Below are 25,905 nucleotides of genomic sequence, written 5' to 3' on the forward strand. Positions count from 1 at the left end.
GTTTCTTTTTTTTTCTTACTTTTTTTAAAATTCCTTTTTTCCCTATGCTACCTTAGTATAAGATCTCACAAGGTTTAAATAAACAATATGCATAAAGTGCTCAGGAAAGTGCCTAGCACATACTAAACACTCACAGGACAGTTTCCAATGAGTACAACTACTGCTACAACTATTACTATCTGTGGAGTAGAAAATATTCTAGTGAAGGAGATTGGCACTGGTTCTCTGCAGGAGAGGTGTGTGGTGTTACAAGGTCACCCTGTGAAGAAGACATCGGATCATTTAAAAAAAAAATGCTTGTTACAGCATCATACAGCTTCGGCTTGTCCCAACTAAATATAGAGAGAGGGACAATCACACACTACTTGTGTATTTGTTTCCAGACTAGAAATATAGCCAAGGGAGTCTAGGCAGTGTATTTATTTAAAACAGCAGACAAACGTGCCAAGACAATTCAGTGAGAGAAAAATAATCTTTTCGATAAAAGATGCTGGGACAACTGGACATCCACCTGCAAAAGAATGATGCCTAATTCCCACCATACATAAATATGAACTTACAATGAATCACAGACTTAAAAACAAGAGCGAAAACTACAAAACTCTAAAAGAAAACATGAGAGTAAATCTTTGGCACCTTGAATTAGGCAATGGTTTTTAGATATGACATTAAAGGCATAAGCAACAACAACAACAAATAGATGAGGTGGACTTCATTAAAATTAAACCTTTGTGTGGCAAGTGATGCTGTCAAGAATGTGAAATGACAACTCGGAATGGGGGAAAACATTTGCAAATCGTATACCTGATAAAGGAATTGTCTGAAGAATTAATAAAAGAACTCTTACAACTCAACAATCAAAAGACCTCAACTTACAAATGGGCAAAGGACAGCAACAGAGATTTCTCACAAGAAAGCATACAAGTGCCAATAAGTACATGATAAGATGTTCAACATCATTAGTCATTAGCAAAATGCAAATCAAAACTACAATGAGATATTATTTCACACCACTAGGATAGCTATCTTCAAAAAAACAGAGAATAGTAAGTGCTGGTGAGAATGCAGAGAAGTCAGAACCTTCACGCACTGCTGGTAGGAATGTAAAATGTAAAACAATATAGCAGCTTTGGAAAACAGTCCAAAATAGCAGAAAGCAGTTCTTCAAAGAGTTAAAACAGAGTTCCAACATAACCCAACAATTCCACTTCTAGCTGCATACTTATGAGATATGAACACATATGTGCATTCAGAAAACTTGCACACAAATGTACATGGCAGCCTCATTCATAATAGCCAAAAAGTGAAAAAAATCCAAAAGCTGATATATACTATAGCTTAGAATCACGAGTGCCCAACCCTTTGAATGTGAGGACTTTTTTGCTTATCTTTTGTGGTGGATATCACGAAAATTATGCACGAACTTTTTTTTTTTTTTTTTTTTAAGCTCATCAGCTATCGTTAGTGTATTTCACGTGTGGCCCAAGATAATTCTTCTTCCAATGTAGCCCAGGAAAGCCAAAAGGTAAGTCACCCATGGTTAGATGAACCTTGAATACGTTATGCTAAGTGAAAGAAGTCAGTCAGAAAAGATCACATACTATATAACTCTATCACTATGAAATGTCTAGAATAGGCAAATTCATAGAAACAGAAATGAGACTGGGGCTGCCCAGGGCTGAGGGAAAGGTGCAGGGAGTTCATAGGGAATGACTGTTTGCGGGTATGGGGGTTTCTTTCTGAAGTAATTAAAATGTTTCAAAATTAGACAGTGGTGATGTCTGTCCATGTGAATACACATTGAATCGTGCACTTTAAATGGGTGAATTAATATGGTATATTAATTACATTCAGACCCATAGCAGGGTTTAAAATAAAGCTGTTTAAAAAAAACCCTAAAACAAAGTAATATACTTATTGACTGATACCTTTTGTAGTGGTGCTCAGGGCCCCCAAATTGAATCCAGTTCAGTTTAGGGCTTCTACTTGGCAGAGAATGAGGTATTATTTTTTTCTCTCTCTCTCCCTCCTTTTCTGTCTCTGTCTGTCTGTCTCTCACACACACACTCACTATTATTTTCTCACTTCTGTTTGGGGACATGTGTGTCAAATGGCACAGTAGTAATGTGCTGATACATACACAATGCCATGCAGACGTTTCCCTCTAATCACTACGCCATAAGTTAATTTTTTCCCCTTACAAGGAGCATGATGAAAACAGACCTCAGTTTTAGGGTCCGAAGAACCAGGTTCCCATTCCCAGTTCTTGCTATTTCCTAGCTGTGTGACCTTGCACAAATTACATCATCTCTCTGGGTCTCCATTTTCTGCTCTATAAAACAAAAGAGTTGGTCTAACACCTTTCAACCGGAGTACTCTTGGTATCTGGGGTGGGACAATTCTTTGGTTTGTAAGACTAACCTATCATGGGGGACATTAAGTTTCCCTGACCCTATGATTGAATGCCAATCACGTCTCCACCCTGACGCCAACACTGTGGAACTCACCATCCACATTTCCAAATGCTCTCTCTCAGCCCCACATTTTTCTACCACCTTTGGTTAAGGATCCCTATAACTAGATATTCTCCAGGGCAACTCCTCTAGCTCCAAACACACCTTGATGCTGGCCTTGGTGCCTTCTCCTTTGATAACTTCCGTCTCACACTCATTTCCACTCTCCAGATCTTTCCACTAATGTTTATAGATATCTTACATAATAATCTGAATTTTACCACCATATTAGCAGCTGGAGGGTTGGCACAGCGGAGAACCCACCATTTAAGGCATCGAGGCCACCACTGACACTGCCCCTGAATCAGAGCAGAGCTGAAGTGGAAGCTCAGTCGCAGACACCACAGCAGCCGCGGCTCTCACGCTGCCCATCACACTGTCACGCTGGGTGGGAACCGGGCAGCCAGGCAACAACCAGTTCAGTTCCAGCTCTGCTGGGGTGTTCCGATGTTTTAGGTTTGTCCTAGTGGAATAATTCTGATAATTCATGGTATGGTTCAGATCCAAAATACATTACTGAAATACAGAAAGTCACCACGGTGGAAATGAAGAGGACAATGGTCAAACCCAGATTGGTTCAGAAGTCAGCAAACGAGTGTAGTTCTTTCTAGTTTTTGCTTCTGTTTCAGTTCACATCCTAGTTTTAAATATAGTATGTATTAAATATGATGTGAAGTCAGATTTTAACACCCTGTAAGTGTGAGAATTTTGCAATTCTAATAGAAAACACACCATAAATTAGTATAAGGTGACTCATCTACACCAAATGTCTCAAAGTGTGATTGTCTAGAAAGGATCACTGATCTCAGAGCTCTTTCCTCCCTTTCCTTCCAGATTCTACCTCACAACTTTTGCTCTAAATGATTACTCAGGCAGGCCAGGTGCAGTGGTTCACGCCTGTAATCCCAGCACTCTGGGAGGCCAAGGCAGGCGGATCACCTGAGGTCAGGAGTTCAAGACCAGCCTGGCCAACATGGTGAAACCCCGCCTCTATTAAAAATAGAAAAATTAGCCAGGCGTGGTGGCTCACACCCGTAGTCCCAGCTACTTGGGAGGCTGAGGCACGAGAATTGCTTGAACCCAGGAGGCAGAGGTTGCAGTGAGCCAAGATCGCGCCACTGCACTCCAGCCTGGACGACAGAGTAAGGCTTTGTCTCCAAAAGAAAAAAAAGAAAGAAAGAAAGAAAAGTTATTCAGACAATCACAAGGCAAGTCTTTGTCCTGATAAATAATCAAAGTATGGTTAATTTCCCCAAACTAATCAAGACTTACACGTGGCTTTTAAACTAGTGCCAGTCTTTATTTTTTTCTTTTTTCTTTCTTTAGTCTCCACCCTTGATACCTGAGGTGCCAATAACTAGAAATGAAGAGAACCACATAAAGCAGGGAGGGTCCAAGGATGCATCCCGGGTGCCCAACACTGAATTAACAAAGGCTAGTATGAGACTCAACTCTGTCCTTTGTAATACAGTCTCTCTGAACACAACTGGGGGAGTTATTATAGTGGACACTTTAGACAATAGAAGCGCCTTCTGAGCATCCCCCCATCCCTGCCTTCCTGGAAGAGGGTCTGTTTCACCCCCAGCTATATGTGAACATTCCACTGGTATTTCCTTTTTTTGTTAGGCCAGGAAGCAAGATGCCAGATGGAACCAAGCTGGGACCCTGGCTCCTTGCTGGTAGGCAGGAAAAAGAAAACCCTTGTCAGCTGTCAGAGACACAGTACCCTGGAGAACCCATCTGGTTCTTCAATTTGGTGTTTTTCGAAAGATGGAATGGCTTGGGCGGGTAGCTCTGATGGTTGCTCGTTATATAGCGGAATGGTGGCCCATAGGGAATGGAACCCACACTTAGGAGTACCTGCTAAGTGCTGGACAGCCTTTCTCACATTTCCTCCCAGCAATCCTAGAGGCAGTCCTGATTGCCTTTGTGTTGAAGAGGCTCAGAGTGGTTAAGTAACTTGCTCAAAATCACAGAGTTACTAAGTGGTACGGCTGTCTGACCTATCCAGAGCCTGGGCTCTTAATGTTTTGTATCATGAATATGTTAATATACATGCTAAGGTAAGGGGGAGGCCTTGCAAAATCAGCTTGCTCCTGAAATTTATACCCAAAGCTTGAAGGATGTTATTTTTAAAACTTTCTCACATCTAATGTTCTCCTCTGTATCCTCCATGCCTAGCACAGGCCTGGCACAGATAAAGTAAAGGTATCTCAGGCTTCAGTCTCATGCCAAGTAAGTGAAGGACCAGGGACTCAGCCTCAGCTTCCAACAGAAGCACCATACACAGCCTTGTGAGATGATGCTTGAGGTGAGGAGGGACCGGGGCAACCTTTTGGGGCTGTGACTGTGGGGTGATGAGGAATAGCTCTGTGTGACCGAGACATGACACAGCAGAGCTTGAGGTCAGTAGCCTTTCTGGCCTTCGTGTGCAACCTTAGGGAGTGGTCATCTTTGACAGAGTTCGGGAACACGAGGGTCACATGAACGCTCTCTTGGGAAACGGGGGACAAGTGAAAGGTCTGAGCTGCCCCTTGGAAAAGTAAGACTCTGAAAATGGGTACCTATTAGCTTCTCTATCAAGACGAGCACACCGATGATGCAGCGAGGAGATGCCTTTTTATTGACTGAGATTCCAATCAGCAACTACTATGTAACAAATCATCCCCAAATTTAACACCATTTTTATCATCTCTCCCAGTTTCTATGGTTTAGGAATTTGGGAAGGAAGTGGTAGTTCTGGTTCGGGATCTCACAGGTCATTGCAGTCAGACAGTATCTGCAGCTGGGACAGCAGTGGAGGAAGCAGCCAGAGATGGCCCAAGCATCTCTCTCCTCTCATTGGCCTCTCCATGGTCTCTTCGTGTAGATAGTTTGGGCTTTCTCACAATACAACAGCCTCAGGGTACTACATTCACATGGTGGCTGAGAGGGGTATTCTGGACAAGGAAGAGGCCGTGTCGCCTTTTATATCCTAGTCGTAGAAATTACATAGCACCACTTCTGCCATCCTCTACTGATCAAAATAGTCACAATAGCTGGCCCAGTTTCCAGAAGAGGGGACACAGTCTGTACCTCTCGAAGGTAGGAGTGCCAAAGAGTCTGTGGATGTACTTTAAAACTGCTGTACTGAGGGTGGAAGAAAGGCAGAAGTAACATGGCTGTGGATAGGGGAAAGGGAATGTATTGGGAAGAGAGACACACCATGGAGTCACGTCCCCACAAATACACAGCACATTTCCAGAAAGAAAGCAGGCAGGCACTGGCCGACCAAAACGAGTTTGAGGAAAAATTTATAAAAGGTTCTGTGCCACACAAGAAAGACAGCCTGACAAATTAGCTAATGAGGACAAGGCATCTGTCCTTGGAGATTTCCATCAGATGCAAATTGGCCCAAATTTGAGGCCAACTGACCTCTATGAAAAAAGCAAAACCAAAGTCAGATTCCTGTCGTCCGAAGAACAACTGTAACCCTGATCACATTCCAAAATCAAGATAAAAGCCTGGCTCTCCAAGGGTCACAACAGGCTTACAATAAATGAGCCTATGTAGGAAGAAATACATATGTGAAACACCTCTTCCACTTGACATTTGGGGCAAGAGATATGGGCAGTTGCTACAGGATATTTCTCAGCCCTGACACGCAGGTTTCTCCCGGTTGGCACTGCAGGGTGTTGCAGCTCAGACCCATTTCGCTTGAGTGAGCCCAAGGAGGGAGAGCATGGACTGAGGGTTGTCTCTCAGGCTGTGTGAACTGATGTCACTCACAGCAGCAACAAATCTTCTAAAAGTCTTCTAAAAGTTCGGGAGTTGGTCATTGCAAAAAACCTACACCCCATGCTACTACATAAGCTAACCTTTGACCTATCAGCTCAGTCCAAAAGAGTCTGTGGCAAAGACTGTGGCTAATCAATTCCCAGTACCCACCGGTCTCCCTTTTTGCCTTTTCATAATATTATAGAAAGTCCTGACTATTTTGGTCAATAGAGTATGGCAGAAGCTGGCTGGGCATGGTGGTTCACACCTATAATCCCAGCACTTTGGGAGGCCGAGGCAGGTGGATTGCCTGAAGTTAGGAGTTTGAGACCAACCTGGCAAAAATGGCGAAACCTCATCTCTACTAAAAATACAAAAATTAGCTGGGTGTGGTGGTGCAGGCCTGTAATTTCAGCTACTCAGGAGGCTGAGGCAGGAGAATCACATGAACCTGGGAGGCAGAGGTTGCAATGGGCTGAGATCGTGCCACTGAACTCCAGCCTGGGTGACAGAGCAAGACTGTCTCAAAAAAAAAAAAAAAAAAAAAAGTGATGCTATGTGATTTCTACACCTAGGATATAAAAGGTGATATAAGTACCCACACTGAGAAAGAAAACATTGCTTAGCCTCCCTTGCAGCTAGGTGTGGTCATGTGAGTATGTCATGATCAGGCAACCAGATCATGAGTGAAAGTGATGTGTGTAACTTTCAGGTCATCTCCTTATATATCAAGCTATCTGTCCTGGTCTCCCCCTTCTTGTTTCCTTTCTCTTTTTTCTTTTTTTTTAAATTTCAGTCTTGCTCCTTCTGTATGTCCTCCCTTTCTGATAACTCAGAAATAGTAACTACTGTAGTAGTCTTGGAATTCCTGAGGAGGGGAGAGCTCCTTGTGGCCTAAACTGCTCATCTCTGGGGTATTCCAAGTGAGAGACGTTTTCTCATTGAAGGCACTTATTAGGCCGTAACCTGCATCTCATTTTAGCCACTTCATGATGGGTTCTCTCTGTTATGGCAACTTACCCTACGTTCTAACTAATATAGAATCCCTGGGCCACCTCAAATATTCTACACTAAGAACCTAATGTGAGAAAGAATCATAGAAGAAACCCTAGAAACTAGATCCCAAAAGTCCCCCAAAAGATGTGCACATATCTGTCTTTCTGAACCTTTTCCCTGCCTTCCCATTCCTCCCTATTTGTCAGAGGTATGCAATGTAGGTCTTCCATGGCTCCATGTATGACTGACTGACACTGACCATTCTTGATAAGAGCTTGCAATCCACTCAAATCAGTTCAAATAAGGGAAAGGCATATTCTAGAAGACAGAGGCTTCACTGAAAAGGCAGAAACACTGGGCTTCCTGGGAATCTGGGAAAACATCTGAGAAAAAAAGCAAATACTGTCTCCATCTCTCTTTTGGGGATGGCCATCTCTGGCCTCTTGGGCTGGCCTCTAGGTGGACCAGCACCCTCTACTGTGAATTCTGCCTTTCCCAGCTGTAGCTTCTATGTGACTGTGTCCTATCCTACAGAATGATTTGCTTAGCATCCTAAGGCTGATTCAGTCCTGAGTGTCTTTGAAAGAGACACTCTGATTTGCTGCTGGCCAGCTGGTAAACAGACTAGCCTAGGATCAGTTGTCCACTTAAGGTTTGGTCAACAGTGACTGAGACGGCAGGGAGGTGTCTTGGAGAGCAGAGGGCTGCCCCTTCCAAAGGTCACGAGTGCACGGTCTGGAAGTTGCTGAGGACAGGGCAACTAATTCAACATACATTATGTACCCTGGCACTCTGGACATACGGGGAATTCATGTATACTTTTAAACAGAAGGCCTTATGCAATATTTCTCAAGTTACTAGTGGTCAAAGACATGGTTGTATATTCCTGGTCTTTCTCTTCAACTAAAAAATAAGCTACTAGAATGAAGCAGCTCCTAAGAATTCTCTTGACTCTCAGCACCTAGCAATGTGTTCTGCAAAAAGGAGGGTTTCAGAGTAGCAGAGGTATCCATGTTGGCTGGATTTTGAAAATCCAGGAATCATGTTGCAACAACAAGCCTGCATTAAAAAGGATGTGCTATGGGGATCCATTTCATAAAGTATGGTTTGCATAAACTTACTCTTTATTTCTCCATTTCTGCTGTAGAGGTACAAATAAATTTTCTTAAAGAAAAAAAGGAGGGTTTCAATAACAGCCGACCTACTGATGCAAATTTGAGCAGCAGACACATGATGAAGGGCACGAAGTCTCAAGGAAGAGAACTAATGGGAGAAGATGGGTAAGTGTCATTTAGAGGCATTCCACAAAATGAACTAAAGATGAACCAGACTGGGCCGGGTACGGTGGCTCATACCTGTAACCCCAACACTTTGGGAAGCTGAGGGAGGTGGATCACGAGGTCAAGAGTTCAAGACAGCCTGGCCAACATGGTGTAACCCTGTCTCTATTAAAAACACAAAAATTAGCTGGGATTGGTGGCGGGCGCCTGTAATCCCAGCTACTTGGAAGGGTGAGGCAGACAAGTGCTTGAACCCAGGAGGCGGAGGTTGCAGTAAGCCAAGATTGTGCCACTGCACTCCAGCCTGGGCAACAGAGTGAGACTCTGTTTAGAGGGAAAAAAAAAAAAAAAAAAAAGATGAACCGGACTGATAACGTGGTGGGTTTCCAGAGAGGAAAACAAGGTGGAAACAAGAAAGAGCTCCTTGGAGTACTTGGGGGATGTGACAAGAACTGACATATTTGCAAGAGAGCACATTTCCACATTTCACTGGCCACAAAACTATCAGGAAGTCAAACTGGGGCCAAAAAAAAAAAAAAAGGCATAACTGACTTGATTGAATAACCCAGGAAAGTTTTTCAAGCCACTTGTTGGAAGCTGGAGGGGGAGGATATCCCTTCCATGGTCACTGAGCTTCCCAAACCCTTCTCACCCCTAGAAATTCACAGGTCTACAATTCCCCGATTCCCCAGGCTCATCCTGCCATGTACACTAGCAGGGCTCAATAAGACACAAGGATAAGCAGAATTCTCATGGCTCACGGCATGCAGTGATAACAAGCTGCTCCTATGAATTCCTTTTCCAGGGTTGAACATCTCATTTCTCCTGGGTTTCATCCTGTCTCCACCTTCTCCTTGGACCCTGCAGGGAGGGGCCCCCAGCAGTCAGCCTCGATGCACCCTAACAGTTTCACGTCTCCCACTCCCCACACATACACATGCACACTTTGCTCCAGCCATAGAGAATCTCTGTCTTTGGATATACTATTCCCTCTCTGGCTGGATGCCCAGCCCCACATTTGTTTTCAGGTCCATTTTTATGTATTTGTAAAGACTGGGCAGCGATTTCATTTCTCTGAAGGCTTGCCATATCCCCCTAGGAAAAACTGTCACTCCTTGCCAGCCTCAAGCTCCCACAGCATGCTGCTCATTCCTCTATTACAGCATTTATCACACTTGAGGGTAATTATCTGCAGGCTATTATGTTTCTCCCTTGCAGGACTGTGAGCAACTTTGATCTGATCTATAATAGTTTGTATTTCTTCCAGTACCTGGGTGAGACTGGGCAATTGCAGGCACTCTGCAAATGATGTGTTCATGAACGAATGTTAGAATCAAGAGAGTCGAAGGGTGTTGGGGGTCAGGGAGCTGAGAGCCATAGCAGTTGGTCCATGGAGGGATAAAAGTCCCCTCTACAATCAAGCAGCACAACACAGCAGTTTTAGGGCTCCAGAAACTTGCAGAGCAAACTTGTAGAGAGACAGCAAGCCCTACACCCGATCCTGACTGCTCTGAAACTCAGTCCTTCCACCTCAGGAGGAATCGCACTCTGCCAGGTGTCCAGGCTGGACTCCATCATTCTCCAGGGAGAGAGAGGCAGGACAGAGGCGGGGACCAACTGGGAGAGGGAAGAGGAGGGGAAACCTGCACCTGACAGAAATGGGGGAGACTAAAGAAACAGCCCTGAAGATTAATGCAGTAGCAAAGTAATCAGGAAGCAACTACTGTCTTTGACTGCAGAATCATTCTGACTTGCTTCTAAATGAAAGACCTTTCAGAAATCTTCAAACTCCTGCTTCTGTGGTTAAAGAAAAGGAAGCTTTTGTGATGCAAACACTCAATTACTAAGAAGAAAACCCCACCTGTACAGAAAGGCAGCAATCAACCTCTCCCAGTCTCCTTCAGTTTCTTCGAATGGAGTCAGCATTTTTGCCTCTCAGCCCAGCTGGCCTTTCAAACTCTTAAATTAAAAGTGGAAAAAAGGCTTTCACATTCTTCCTGTTAAACGGACCTCCAGCAGTTTCATTCTATGAAACTCTACAGGAATTCCTTCAGGGTGATGATTCTCTCCTACGGACTCTCTAATGAAGCCCTTGACATCACTCAGCAGCCACGAGGTTTGGCATAAATACTGCCCACCCTTCAAATTCCAGGTTGTGACATTTGTGGTTGGATCCCCTAAACGCAGACTACTATTTTTTAAAAATATAAAGCTTTTTCCCATCCATATTTGGAAAACTAAACTAAAATTAGCACTTCTTCTATCACACGCCCAGCACGATTTCTGTAGAAATTATCTCTGCCTGCTTAGTCACTTGGTTCTATTTGGCGACAGAAAAAAGCAAAGATCTCTCTCTTCCAAAAGCACAAGCTCTTTTACTCTCAATTACCCAGGCTAGTGGGGGGCCTGGAGCAGCAAAGTGGAAAGCAAGCACAACCAGAAAATAATACGGCAGATTCTCTAGTTCCACAAAATTAGTATCCCCATGGCGATACGCAGCTTGCTACTCTCATTCAGTTTGTCATCAAATCTTGGTGATTCTAGCCTGAAATACTTCCTGAAGCCATCCCCTCTATGTTCCCACTGCCACCACCTGCACGTGTCTTACCTGTGACTTCCCACAGCCCATGGAAGAGAGTTCAACATCCTTCCTGTGGTTCCCAGGCCTCCAGTCCACATAGGCCACCATGGACCACTCCAGCTTCCCCGCAGGCTATTCTTCCGCTGTCCATGACAAAGATTCTCTCCTTGACCAAACTCCACTCCGGCTCTTCTAAGCTCTCTTCTCAAAGAGGCCCTAGCTTTGGGGCTTTGCGTGCCTCTCTGCATTGTCTGATTCTAGCCGAGCCCTGATGAGTCAGTTTAGCAAAATCCTCCATTTGCCACATGCTCACCCTTGATATCTGATCCTGTTCCTCATCCTTCACCATCCTCCCGGTGATGTCTGATCACCCTGGCCTGCCTTCAGTGAGAATCACATCAGGTCCATTGAGTCAGAATCCCCCTTACCCTGATGTTTCCTCTTAGTAATTTTCCACCCACTAACCCCACCCTACTGCTTGGCTAAAAATTCCCACTTTTCCTATTACATTTGGAATTGAACCCAGTTCTATACTGAGGTCTCTTTTCCCTGATGGCAACCCTTTTTCCAGATAAAGTTTGTTTTTAGCGCTTTACCATCTAGCTCTGGCTTTTCTTTGACATCCACCCCAGGGCAATCGTGTGGATCTGCCAGTTCCTCAAATGCATCACGCTGTTTCTCACCTCAGGATCCGCTTACCTGCCATTCTCTCTGCTTACAAGGATCCTTCTCCCCGACCCTCCTCTCTCTTATCCAGTTAACTCTTCCCCATCCTTCTGGTTTCAACTTCAGCATCATTGTCTTGAGAAAGCCTTAGCACCCCACAGACTGCCCTGCCATTCACTTACAGAGTGTCCTGAGCCTGTCCTTGCAACCCATTCCTCACGCTACTGACCAACTGAACACCCACTTTTACTATAGAATATGAGCTCTATCAGAGCAGAGACCACATTTGTCTGGCTCCCTATTACCGTTCTTCAATTCTAAGATACAATTTTCTTTTTACATTTTAACATTTAGAAATTGGAACTTTTTTTCTTTTGAGACGGAGTCTCACTCTGTCGCCTAGGCTGGAGTGCAATGGCGCACTCTTGGCTCACTGGAAGCTCCACCTCCCAGGTGCACGCCATTCTCCTGCCTCAGCCTCCTGAGTAGCTGAGACTACAGACGCCCACCACCACGCTCAGCTAATTTTGTTTTCGTATTTTTAGTAGAGACAGGGTTTCATCGTGTTAGCCAGGATGGTCTCGATCTCCTGACCTCGTGATCCGCCCACCTCGGCCTCCCAAAGTGCTGGGATTACAGGCATGAGCCACCGTGCCTGGCCTGGAATGCATTTTAAAAACAACATTGTACCATAATTTAATGGTCAGTATTGTTTCTTTCTCGGTAAAACATAAAATAATGATGGCCCTTACAATAGATGGCATTTTAAGATTTAGCAAAATATGGTATGTGCCTTTGTCTCCTGGGCATAGTGCCTAGCACACAGTAGCAATCAAAAATACAGTCATGCGTTGCTTAACGACAGGGATATATTCTAAGAAATGCATCATTATGCGACTTCATCACGGTGTGCACATCACAGAATGAACTGACACAAAGCTGGATGGAACAGCCTACTACACACCTAGGCTCTATGGTACAGCCTGCTGCTCCTAGGTTATAAACCTGTACAGCATGTTACTGTACTGAACCCTGTAGGCAACTGTAACACAATGGCAAGTATTTGTGTAAACATAGAAAAAATACAGTAAAAATATTGTATTATAATTTCATGGGACCACAGTCATACACGTAGGTTGACTGCAATGTCATTACACAGCACATGACTATACCTGTTAAATTACAGACAGAGGCTGGGTGCGGAGGCTCACACCTGTAATCTCAGCACTTTGGGAGGCTGAGGTTGGGCAGCTCACCTGAGGTCAGGAGTTCGAGACCAGCCTGGCCAACATGGTGAAACCATGTCTCTAATAAAAATACAAAAATCAGTGGGGCATGGTAGCGGGTGCCTCTCAGCTACTTGGGAGGCTGTGGCAGGAGAATTGCTTGACCCCGGGAGGCAGGGGTTGCAGTGAGCTGAGATCACGCCATTGCACTCCAGCCTGGGTGACAAGAGTAAAAACTCTGTCTCAGAAAAAACAAACAGACATTTCCTGAGAATCCAATATCAATCAGTTTTGCTGTGTAGCAAACACATCTTAAAATCTCAGTGGTTTACAACAGCAAAGATTTACTGGCTTCTCCCAGATCTGCAGGTTGGCTGTGGCTCTGCTGGCTTCAGCTGGGATAGATCCTGAGCTGTGGGGTGGGTCTGGGTTGGTTCCATGTGCCACTGCATTCTCTTTAGACCAGCAGCTCCCAGAGTATATTTTTTTCCAGGAAGATCCCTGAGATGCAAGAGGCCATGCTGGTCTCATGCTGACAGCCAACATTCCACGGGCCAAAGCAAGCCCCACATCCACAGGGCAGGGACATTTCCTCTGGCCATTCTGCCAGGTCATACAGCAGAGGGGAGGAGTGAAGAACTGAAAGTAAAAATGCAGTCTATCACAGACCCCATATGGTGGTGGTGGGTTTGGGGTAGGTGGAGTGTGTGAAGGGACACCAAACTCCAAATTTCAGCAGTAGCTAAAGGACAGTTCCCTTGATGAACTATATGCAATATGCCCCTGGTCATCACAGATGCAGGACACAGAAGCCACAGAGTTAGCAGTGTTGGCCTCATTTGGCAATCCCTCTGCCTGCCAGCCCTAAGGACCCTCCTCCTGGGGTCCCCCACCTCTGAGGTTTTATTTGAGGCATATATTTGAGAGGGTAAGGCAAGAAGCAGTCACTGCCCCTAATTCTTTCTTCTCCTAGATACATATATATTCACTGTGAGCCCAGACTCCAGCAATCAGGGTCAGTAACCGCTAACTTAGGCATAGAACTCGAAGGGGAAAGTACAACTGTCCAAGGTCCTTAGAACACAGATATTGATGGATTAGGCCATAGCTCTCAAGGAACATGGAAGGGTTCTGACTCCATTGACTCCAAGTCCAGGGCTGCTGTAGAGAGAGATAATGAGGTCTGTGCACCAAGTACAGAAAATGAACTTGAAATACAGGCTGGGAGGTGTCCTCCTAACCAAGCGTGGCTCTACCAAGACCCACACCATAGGCAGACCAGGAGTTCTCCCTACCAAGGCGATTCTTTACCAGCAGCTCTCCCTGCCAAGGGGATTCTTTATCAGCAACTGTCACAGTTCCCACACTGTATCCAGCCTTTCCTGTCTCCCTTGGAACCTCACTTCCCTTCACTCTTGTACTCTGATCACTCTCAAGCAGTTTCACGTCCTCTTGGCTATATTTTTGCTCTGGCACTTAGTGAATGTCTGTGCCTTGCTTAAGTGTGACTTCTCCAGGACTGTATTACTTGGCTATGGCTGCTGCAACAAAGTATCACAGACTAGGCAGCTTAAACAATAGAAATGTATTGCCTCCTCAGAGGCCAGAAGTCCAAGATCCAAGTGTCGGCAGGGTTGGCTCCTTCTGAGGGCTGCGAGAGAATCTGTTCCGAGCCCCTCTCCTGGCTTCTGGTGTTTGCTGGTGATCTCTGCTGATCCTTGGCTTGTAAATGCGTCACCCCAATTTCTGCCTTCACCTTCACAAGGTGTTCTCTCTGTGTGATGTCGGTGTCCAAACTTCCCTTCTTATAAGAACACCGGTCGTATCAGATTAGAGCCCCACACAACTCCAGTATGACCTCATCTTCACGAGTAACATCTGCAATGACCCTATCTCCAAATAAGGTCACAGTCTGAGGCACTGGGGTTTAGGACATCAACACAAGAATTTCAGCGGGGGAGGAGGACAATTCAACAAGGGGCCAAGACCACTTCTATACCCCTGCGTGCAGCCAGGAGCCTGGCACAGGGGAGGCAACCCCTCACCTACCCATTACCTCCCCACAGACAAAAATGCCAACTTGAAGAATGCATACACTCTCACAACCACACCCCCCCTTGTCTTTCTCTCTCTGTGTCTCTCTCTCTCTCTCTCTCACACACACACACATATACACACACACTTTTGCAGAAGGAACAGGACAAAGCTGTCAATGTTAGCTTCCAGTGAGGTGCCAAATCTCACAGCCAGCTTTTCAAATTCTCCTCAAGCCTTATCACTAGGATACAGCAAGCAAGATAAAGAAAATGCCAAAACACTTAATTAACTCTCCTGGCATTGGTGGCTTCTTGAGAAGAGCTTAACTTCCCAGCATTCCTCAGGAGGAGGGAAGGTGGACAGGCACATTATTCTTTTTCCTGGAAAGGAAAACTTTTGGAGTACAAAGAGAGGGAAAACGTGCTAGTCTTCAAACTCACCTCCCCCATAAACTCATAGGCCAAGAGTTGGACTGACCACCTGAAAGTCCTGGGCCCAGCTCAGTGTTACCAGCCAGCAGTCTCAAGGGGTGATGAAAAACACGAGTCTGTCCATTAGTGTGATGACCCGAGTTCCCATCCTGGCTCCACCACCTGCTCCCTATGCAGACTTGACCAAGAACAAACTATGTGTTCCTCAGTTTCTTCATCTAGAAAATGGGGGTGATAAGAGCACCCACTCTCAGAGGGAGTCTGTGAGAACTGTATAGGAAAATACAATAATGGTTAGAATGGTGCCTGATATGCAGTTAGTACTCCAAACGTTTGCTATTTTTTTTTTTTTTGAGACAAAGTCTCGCTCTGTTACCCAGGCTGGAGTGCAGTGGCGCCATCTCAGCTCACTGCAAGCTCCGCCTCCCGGGTTCACGCCATTCTCCAGCCTCAGCTTCCTGAGTAGCTGGGACTACAGGCACCCGCCACCACACCTGGCTAATTTTTTTGCATTTTTTTAGGAGAGACAGGGTTTCACCATGTTAGCCAGGATGGTCTTGATCTCCTGACCTCGTGATCCACCCTCCTTGGCCTCCCAAAGTGTTGGGATTACAGGCATGAGCCACGGTGCCTGGCCAATGTTTGCTATTCTTATAAATCCCTGCATGATCTTCCAAAGGTTTCAATGATCACTGTGACCTGAGTCACCACAAGCTCTTGGTGGTTAGAGCAGTGAGAACTGGGGCCCACCTGAGAAGTATTCAGTATGTCAGTTATCTAATGTGGCAGAAAAAAATGACCCCCAAAACTTAGAGGTTTAAACAAACAAACATTTCTGATCTCACAGTTTCTATGGGTCAGAAACCTAGGAGTGGCCACACCTGGCTCAGGGTGTCTTACAAGGCTACAGTCGGAGTGTCAGCCAGGGCTGCAGATGTCTTCGTTTGACTAGGGGAGGACCCACTTCCAACCTCACTCAGGTGGCTATTGGTTCAGGTCTCGGTTCCCTGCTGGCTTTGGTTGGAGCTGTCCTTCAGTTCCTTGCCACAAAGGCCTCTGAATAGGGCGGCTCGCAATACGGCAACTGGCTTGCCTCAGAGAGTGGGAGAGAGCCGGTTGGCGAGGACAGGCAGGACAATGTCAGAGTGGCTCCATCATCTAACCTCGGGACTGACAGCCACCACTTCCGCTGCACTTTCTTTGTTAAAAGCGAGTCACAATTCATACAGCCATGTCTTAGCATAATGATGCACAACAGTCAAAAGGTGGAAGCGACCTAAGTGTCCATCACTGGCTGAATGGATAAACAAAATGTGATATATACACACCTGAACACTACTCAGCCTGAAAAAGGAAGGAAATTCTGACACAGGCTACCACACGGATGAACCATGAGGACATTATACTAAGTGAAATAAGCCAGTCACAAAAAGACAAATACGTGGAATATGAAGAGAGAGAAAAGCAGAATTTAAAGATACAAACTCCAAACAGCCTACAGAGGGACCCGCCATTCTTCTTAAGGGCAAGCAAATATCTGCTTCAGTAAAACACGGAGATGGGCATGGAAGACGGTGTTGCCTACACCATTAGCATGCCTAACCTCCACGTCTTAGACTTGGGAATCTTTTCACTGATCGTCTTAGGGCACCATGAGGGAGTGAGTCCAGGATACATACACACTTAAGAATGATTAAATATTGTATGATTCCACTATATGAGGTACCTAGAGTTACCGAATTAATGAAGATAGAAGTAGAATGATGACTGCCCAGGGCCTGCGGGGAAGGAGAGCAGGGAGTTATTTTTTCATGGGTATAGAGTTTCAGGTTCGCAAAATGAAAACGTTCCGGAGATTGGTTGCACAACAATGTGAACATACTTAACACCACTGAACTGTATACTTAAAAACAGTTAAAATGATACATTTTATGGTAGACAAATTTTGACACACACCAAAAGAATGGGATGTAAGATCTAGATCACATTTGAAGGGATGAGATTATACCAGGGCATGAATACCAGGAGGTGGGGATCATCAGAGGCTGCCCACCACATTCAGTCAACATTTGTAAGGCCATCTGAGTGCCAGCCACCCCCAACATGTGCATGGCAGGACCTACTAACTCTCAGATCTGTCCCTCCCATGGAGAGGTCCCAAGCAACAGAAAAACCATTGAAAGCCTGCTCCACAGCTCTTACTTTTAGAATTATCTTGTAAACAGGTTATGTTTCCAATCAATGAGCCCCAATTCAAATTCAGTTCCACCACAACCTTCTTTGGTCTCTAATACATCTCATATAGAATACAAAGACAGAATAATGACTGCACTTTCAGGACCCCATTCTTGTGCCCATTTCCTTACAGACTGTACTGTTAGTTTTCAAGCCAAGGATAAGGAGGGGAACTAAATCCCAGATAAGGAGAGAAAGGAGGAGGGGCTCCCATAAACTGGTGTTGCTAAAGCGGAGAAACCACTATTTCATACCCTAGTCAAATTGGAAGAAAATTATTTCAAGCACTCTCTTTCTGGTCTTGGAGCCAGTTTGCTCTACTCCATCAAGATAAATATGATAAAATGTCATTTTTTCCCACATAACTGAGAGCAAAGATCTATTTTTAAGGGCGACACACCCAGCAGGAGGAGAGAGAACAAAGTTGGACTAAGTGAGTTCACATACAGAGGTGCTTAGCAGAGTACTCGGTGCATCGAAAGGTATTGTTAAGATGACAGTGGGTCGGCCGGGCGCAGTGGCTCACACCTGTAATCCCAGCACTTTGGGAGGCCGAGGCAGGCAGATCACGAGGTCAGGAGATCGAGACCATCCTGGCTAACACGGTGAAACCCTGTCTCTACTAAAAATACAAAAAATTAGCCGGGTGTGGTGGTGGGCACCTGTAGTCCCAGCTGGTCAGGAGGCTGAGGCAGGAGAATGGCGTGAACCCGGGAGGCGGAGGTTGCAGTGAGCCGAGATTGCGCCACTACACTCCAGCCTGGGCGACAGAGCGAGACTTCGTCTCAAAAAATAAAAAATAAAAAAAAAATAAGATGACAGTGGGTCAAATCCTATGTGGCACAGGGCAATATTTTGTCTAGTCAAAATATCTCTGAGATTCTTCAGGAAAATACTGCATGGAGCTCCGTGTGGGTCAGTTTTCCCACAGCACTGATGCACTGAGGTTCCTTTGGTCAAGCACCAAAATGAGTTAGTCGGTTTGGACATAGAGGTTACATGATACAAGAAAACACACTCTCAATACCAGAGTCTCACTCAGGGCAGGGAGATATGTACACCCTATGAGGGACGAGGCTCCAGAACTGCAGACAGCTAAGGGAACTCCAGATCTGTCTCCCATCTCACACTCACTGCAGGGCAGATTCCCACTGAGGAAATGATGGAACTTTCTACTCCATTTAAACAACAATAATAATACTTGTTGTTATTATTTTAATAGACCGTGGATATCTGAACTCATGTAACTTAAAAACCTACACGGTGCAATATCACACAGGGTGGAAATTAAAACACAGCATTAATAACAACACCCTAAGAAGTCTTTTCTAGTCTTCAGCACTTAGCAAATCCACTATGTACTGAGCACAATGCCATGACACAGGTTCGGCGGGATTTGAGAGGCAACATGGGCACACGTCCTTTTCTTGTAACTCTGCCTGGGTAGCTCACAGCAATGCCTTCCACAAGTGGCCACCTTGTGGGGTGGCTGTTATACCATGAAACTGACAGGTGTCACCAATCACTTGGTGGGCCTTATTTTCTGGGAGCATATGCACATGTAGCTTATTTTCTAAGGAGATGCCCTCTGGCTAAGGAAGGCACAAAGCTGCGATTCGAAGGAAGGTATCTGTCAAGAGTTGGGCTTCATGTGTATCTGTCCACCACTAACTTTCTCCATAAACCTCATATTTATGAGACGTGGAATATGGAGAGAGAGAAAAGTAGAACTTTAAAAAATAGGAGCTTTAAAGAGCCTATAGAGAGATCCACCATTCTTCTTAAGGGCAAGCAAAAATCCACTTCAGTAAAACACTGGGAAGGGCACAAAAGAAGGTGTTGCCCAAACCACTGACAGGCCTAACCTCCACATCTTAGACTTGGGAGCCTTTTCACTGAATATCTTAGGGTGCCATGAGTGAGTCCAGGATACATATACACTTAAGAAACTGTATAGGCTGGGCATAGTGGCTCACGCCCGTAATCCCAGCATTTTGGGAGGCCAAGGTAGGCAGATGACAAGGTCAAGAGATCAAGACCATCCTGGCCAACATGGTGAAACCCCATCTCTTAAAAATACAAAAATTAGCTGGGCGTGGTGGTACATGCCTGTAGTCCCAGCTACTCAGGAGGCTGAGGCAGGAGAATCGCTTGAACCCAGGAGGCAGAGGTTGCAGTGAGCTGAGATCACGCCACTGCACTACAGCCTGGGCAACAGAGCAGGCCTCCATCCTCCACTCAACCAAAAAAAGAAATTGTGTAAGAAATAATCTCCATAGAAAATGTTCTCCAATCCTTCCTATCTAGGCTAATACTTACTTGATTTTGTACTCTTGTTCCCTATTTGGTGTCCATCACTGGCAAAACATTGGCATGTTTGGTTTTATCAAAATTTGATCTCGTATACAGGCCACCAATACGTTGCGTTCAGTCAGAAGTCTGGAAATTTCTAGGCAAATGACAGGATTATAAACCTCTCTAAGGTGAGTGGAGAATGGTGGAGCTCAGCCTTCAGTGTGCATTAGAATCACCTTGAGGGCTTGTTAAGTAAAACACAGATGGCTGGGCCCACCCTCGCCAGTTGATTTAGCAGATCTGGAATGGGAACTGAACAACTGCATTTCCAGAGTTCTCATGAGATGCTGATGCTCCCAGACTGAGGATTATACTTTGAGAACCCCTGTGAAGGGTAGACCCAAGAAGGGTATTTTCCAGGCAGAGACAATAAGAAGCTAATTCTTTCCAAGACTCGGCTCCCACAGCTGTTCTCTGCACAAATCTTAGCAAAGTCTTTGCCAATACACATTTTGTCTTTTCTTTCCTGTGGACCTCAGGCATATAGATTTGGATTGACCATAATCTTTAGTTTGTGACCCACTCTCACCAGTGGTTAGGCATGACCATCTGTTCGTTCAGTCATTCATTTTTAATAACACTAATCAAAATAAAAGCTAGGACCTTGAAAATAACCTACACCTAACCACATGGAACTTATCCATCATCTATCCTACCTCCCAATATATGAGTTCATCAGCTAAGCAGTTAACCATCTTTCTCTTACTTTTCTTTTTACACTTTTATTAGATCTATAAACTATGGGACAATCATACAGTGGAACACTGAACATCAGTCAAGACCAACAATCTCCAACAACAAACAAGAATACAGGTGAATCACAGCAATGTAATACTAAGTGAAAAAAGGAACGATTACATACAGATGATATCAGTTCATAACATTAGAAATATACACTCTTTTGGATGCCTTAAAACAGATGTGCATTTTAAATCTTAGTATTTCTAATCACTGAAGAAATACTAAAAAAAAGAGTCCACGAGTAAAGAAATGTACCCAGTCAGTTTTAACAAGGGAGGACATGACCTTACCCCATTGTGTCCTCCTCAGACTCCCTAACAAAGCTCGTCCTCCAGCTGCATCCTTCTGCTTCCATGAAACAGCCCCAAATCAAGAGCCCAGACACAAGGAGGCAATTCACAAAAAAGGAAACGAAGCAGTAAACAAACATGAGGGGGAAAGACATGAACTCTGCTCACAATCAGAGAAATACAAATGAAAGCATTTTGGGAGACTGTCATTCTATGACTACCAAATTAGCAAAAATGGAAAAAAAAATAGGGCAGCAGTTGTGATGCCTGTGAATGTCTGTGATAGTACAGTAAAACTGTAAAACCGACAGGCACAGACAATGATGTCAGCAATGTAAACTAAAAAACAAACAAACAGCTGCATGCTGAGGTGTAACGCACACCTGTGCAGACATCCCACTCTGCGGAGTTTATCTCAAAGAAGTCATTCAAGGGAAACAAACAACCTGGATTGCCCCAACAAGGCAGTGCCTCAGAAAACCACAGCAGGGCAACATGACGGTATGTAATACAGTTGGGGCATATTATAGTTTCGAAGAGAAATGTATAGATGATATTTAATTCAGGAACAATACAAAATACAAAATGGTAGGCGTGTTGTAGTTAAAGCCATGTAAACACGGGTACCTACCTGTACAAGGACCTCAAGGCCGAGTGCAAAAACATAGCTATTGTGTTTGGGAGTGGGGACGGATGTGGCTTTCTGCCTTTCAGTGTGTTAGTGTGTTCCGTCACTGCAGTTTGGTGTTGCAATTATCTTTTTAGAGCTTGAGAGGTTCCTACCTTGAGAACTTTCACAGCTTTCCTCATCACTGTTGTCTTGACAGTTATTCTGGCCATCGCAGATGAAGCTCTTGTCAATACAGAGGCCGTTTTTGCAGTGGTAGCGGGCGGTGGAGCAAAGCAGAGGGTTTGCTGCTGCGAAGGGAAAACATAGCACGTTACCAGGGAGGCCAGCAAGTCCCCTTGGGTACCGTGGAACTTCTTCCAGCCTGGGGTATGTCCCGCTCAGGAAGCAGTAAGCTTATCTTCTAAGTTGGCACACTCAAAGCCCATCCTGGAAGACTGGCCAGCCAAACCTGGACATAAGACTTACTCTGCCTCATTCTAAAACTTCTTGGGGGTCTTTGGAGAGCTCTGCCACTCTGGTTAAGTCAGTCTGCTTAGTAACTGAATATTTATGCCTTTCAACACCAGCAACAGGAATCTCTCTGAGATGTACTGAATCTTGCGTTAGTCAACATTTACCTTTCTTGGTGACAGCACAGGGTCATTCTTAGGAACATTAATTTTTAGACCAGGCTATAATACAGGGTTGCCTTTGGCTCCTTTTTAGAACTTTCTAGTCTCTTTTTAAACTATCCTAGGCTGTTGTGCTTTTGGAATTCTTTTACATTTTTTTTTTTCCATTTTTGTTTCTTTATTTATGCAAATTTTGTTACATATACATAAGGCATGATGTGATCAAGTCAGGGTATTCAGGTGTCCATTACCCAAATGCAGTACTTTTTCGTTAAGTATATTCACCCTACTCTGGTTTCTTTTTATCTCACTGTATGTTTGTATCCTTTAACCCACTTCTCTTCATCTCTTTGTTGTCCTCCCTTCCCCCCACTCATCCTTCCAAGTCTCTGGTCTCTGTTATCTATTTTGCCACTCTCCACCCCCACGCTCTCAATGCCTCACCTGAAATGGTCAACTTGAAGGCTGGTCAACAGACACTGAGGGGTCTGGGCAAAACCTGAACCTTATGCACATATCCTGGAGGAGGCAAGAGTGAATGGCTGGTAGCGTAAGAGACACATGGAGCAAAGCCAGGACAGAAGGAGTAGCTGGGGCAGGGACTGACACACCTCTGCCACTGTGGAAGTAATGACATGGTCTGATCCCACAGCTGTGTAGGATGCTTCCAGTTCTCTAACAACATAGCAGCCTTTTAATTCCTCGCTTATTCTTTGTGACTCACTAAGGTAAACTGAGTAGCCTCAATTTCTTCTTTGCAAACAAAAAAGCCCATGAACCTAGTTGGTCAGTGACCACTTTCTGAGCAGCTCCTCCATGAGGCTCCTATTCTGGGCACTTTCTGAGACCTCAAAAGAAATGACAGATCTGCGCCCTCCCCTTAAGAAGTGTGACAACTGGCCAGTACAAGGTCAGCACAAAACTATTTAACAACACAACAGCAAATCTCCACAGAAAACCGGTAGTTCTATAGTACAATTTACTTGCAGTATGATTCAAACAAGGTTCATTCCAGGGCTCTGTTTTCAATAACTGAATCAGCCAAGTAGAAATGACTCCAATCCCAGCTCTGCCACTTATAATCTTGAGCAAATGACTTCACTTCTCTGAGTCTCAGCTGCTTTATCTGTGGACAGGACCCTCTACATGATTTGTGAGGTCCAGTGCCTACTGAAAATGTGGGATCTGCTGTCAAAACTTATTTTAAAAACTCAAGATGGCAAGAGCAGAACATAAAACCAAGCATGGTCCCCTTCTCAGCTAAGCACTGGCCCTGTATGGCTATGCCAGCCACAGACCAAGAAGCTGATCCTGCTACTTACAGCATTAATCTGAGCATCAAATGATATCTGTGGGAAAATGTACAGTGCCCAGTCTGACATGTGGCACAGGCTCAGGGAATGTTATACTCGTTCCCCTCATTATGTAAATCTCGGTCCTGCAGAGTGTGGTCCTCCCACGAGGAGCAACATCTGTAATGATGAAGAGGGGTCATCCCGGACCTCGGGGAATGAACTGAGTCGGCAACTGCATTGCATGTGGTGGGTACAGCGCTAGAATGGACGCCAGGCCCAGCACAGAACATTGCTACGTTGCTACAGGATCAGAGCCACACCATCTCCAGCGTCTCTCTGCGGTCCTCAACAGCAAGATGGCAGGTGTGATCTGTCTTCTCCCCACACTTCACTGAGCTATTGTGAACACACAGAGATCATAGCTGCAAGAACCTGGTTAACTTCACAGCACTATCTAAATCTGAGGAACTGAAGACTTCCTTATTTTAACTATTCAATTCCAAAAGTTTGAGCTGAAAGGTCAGAGGAGGTGGGGGAAATGGAGGAATCCAGTGCTTTCAGTGTTGAGGATGATGGGCCAATGATGTAAAGTCAAACAAAAGTGGTCTGGCCTGAAAATTGAAGTTTTAATTATTGACATCGCTGTGGGCCAGAGAATGGCTCAACTGGATCAAGCCAAAACCAAGGTCTGACTTCAGCCAAAACCAAGATGGAGAAATCCGAAACCACAAATCACGTTTGGTTTTTGTCCAAGGCAGCTCTCCAAACCCTTGTGTCCATCAACATCCCACCATGGTGACCTTCAGCTTCTCTAGGACCTTGTGGGTCACATCTATGCAACCAAAACATCAGTAACCATCAGCTCACTCAGACAGCCTGGGAAAGGCATTCTAAGTGCTCTAAGATGGGGTGTTCACAAGCTTATGTAAACCTCCTGACGGGGAAAGCTGTGCAAAGTCATCCTTGCTGAAACCAATGTCATCTACTTACTTTTCCTTCAGTCTCAGACCCTTTCAACCTCTCAAAGTTTCCAAGGAAAAAAGTCACATACGTGTATATGTCTACATACGTATTACAAGTCTATTATAGGTATGTGTATGTATGTTTAAAAACCAAGTTACAGATGGGTTTTAATGAATATAACCCAAAATACTAGTAGCCAGAATATGTAAAGAACACTCAAAAATCAAAAAGGAAAAGACAACTCAATAGAAAAAAAGGGCCAAGGATGTAATCAGGCAACCGACATAGGAGGAATAGCAAATGGTCAGTAAAAACGTGAAATAATGTATACTGTCACTGGTGATGACGTGCCACTATGCCTGAGACTTCCCACACTCAAGGTCTTAAAGTACCAGGTCATTGGCAAGAATGTGGAGGGAGAGCAAGTCTCATAAACTACAAGTGGGGGTGTAAATTGGTACATCCACCTGGGAGGCCCATTCAGTAACAGTAAAGCCTATGGTGCACATAGCATGGCCCAGTAATTTCACTTCCAGCTATATACTCTTCTCTAGAGAGACTCTGTTTTCTTCCTTTTTAAGAAACAGGGTCTCAGTCATCGACTGCAGTGCAGTGGTGTAATCACACCTCACTGTAGCCTTAAACTCCTGAGCTCAAGCAATCCTCCCACCTCAGCCTCCTGAGTAGCCAGGACTACAGGCATATACCACTATGCCTGGCTAATTATTTAATGTTTTGTAGAGACAGGGTTCTTGCTATGTAGCTCAGGTTGGTCTCAAATCTCCTGGCCTCAAGCAATCCTCCTACCTCAGTCTTCCAAAGTGTTACGATTAAGGTGTGAACCACTGCAAGACTCTTGAAGAAACAAAAATGTTTACTGAAATCATTATTTGTAAAATTAAAAAATCAGAAAGGACTCAAATGGGCCAGACACGGTGGCTCACGCCTGTAATCCCAGCACTTTGAGAGATTGAGGTGGGTGGATCATTTGAGGTCAGGAGTTCAAGACCAGCCTGGCCAACATGGTGAAAACCTGTCTCTACTAAAAATACAAAAATTAGCTAGGTGGTAGTGGCGCACACCTGTAATCCCAGCTACTTGGGAGGCTGAGACAGGAGTATCGCTTGAGCCTGAGAGGCAGAGGTTGAAGTGAACTGAGTCTGAGCCACTGCACTCCAGTCTGGGTGACAGAGTGAGACCCTGTCAAGAACGAACGAACGAACGAACGAACGAACGAAAGAATGGATGGAAGGAAGGAAGGAAGGAAGGAAGGAAGGAAGGAAGGAAGGAAGGAAGGA

At 44.9% G+C, this 25,905-nt stretch overlaps 1 protein-coding gene across 2 annotated transcripts in view; it reads right to left on the reverse strand.

The window, feature by feature from the left end:
• Positions 1 to 25,905, reverse strand: part of LDLRAD3 (low density lipoprotein receptor class A domain containing 3) — a 299,492-nt gene that overhangs the window by 108,899 nt on the left and 164,688 nt on the right. The window contains exon 4 of one of the 2 annotated variants that reach the window (XM_023185526.2): positions 21,891 to 22,025. In XM_023185526.2, the coding sequence (XP_023041294.1) occupies positions 21,891 to 22,025 (135 nt within the window). The remainder of the gene's footprint in view (positions 1 to 21,890; positions 22,026 to 25,905) is intronic. The other variant, XM_023185527.2, reaches the window with a different exon arrangement.

This window comes from Piliocolobus tephrosceles, chromosome 13 (genome assembly GCF_002776525.5).
Source record: "Piliocolobus tephrosceles isolate RC106 chromosome 13, ASM277652v3, whole genome shotgun sequence".
Taxonomy (NCBI): Eukaryota; Metazoa; Chordata; class Mammalia; order Primates; family Cercopithecidae; genus Piliocolobus; species Piliocolobus tephrosceles.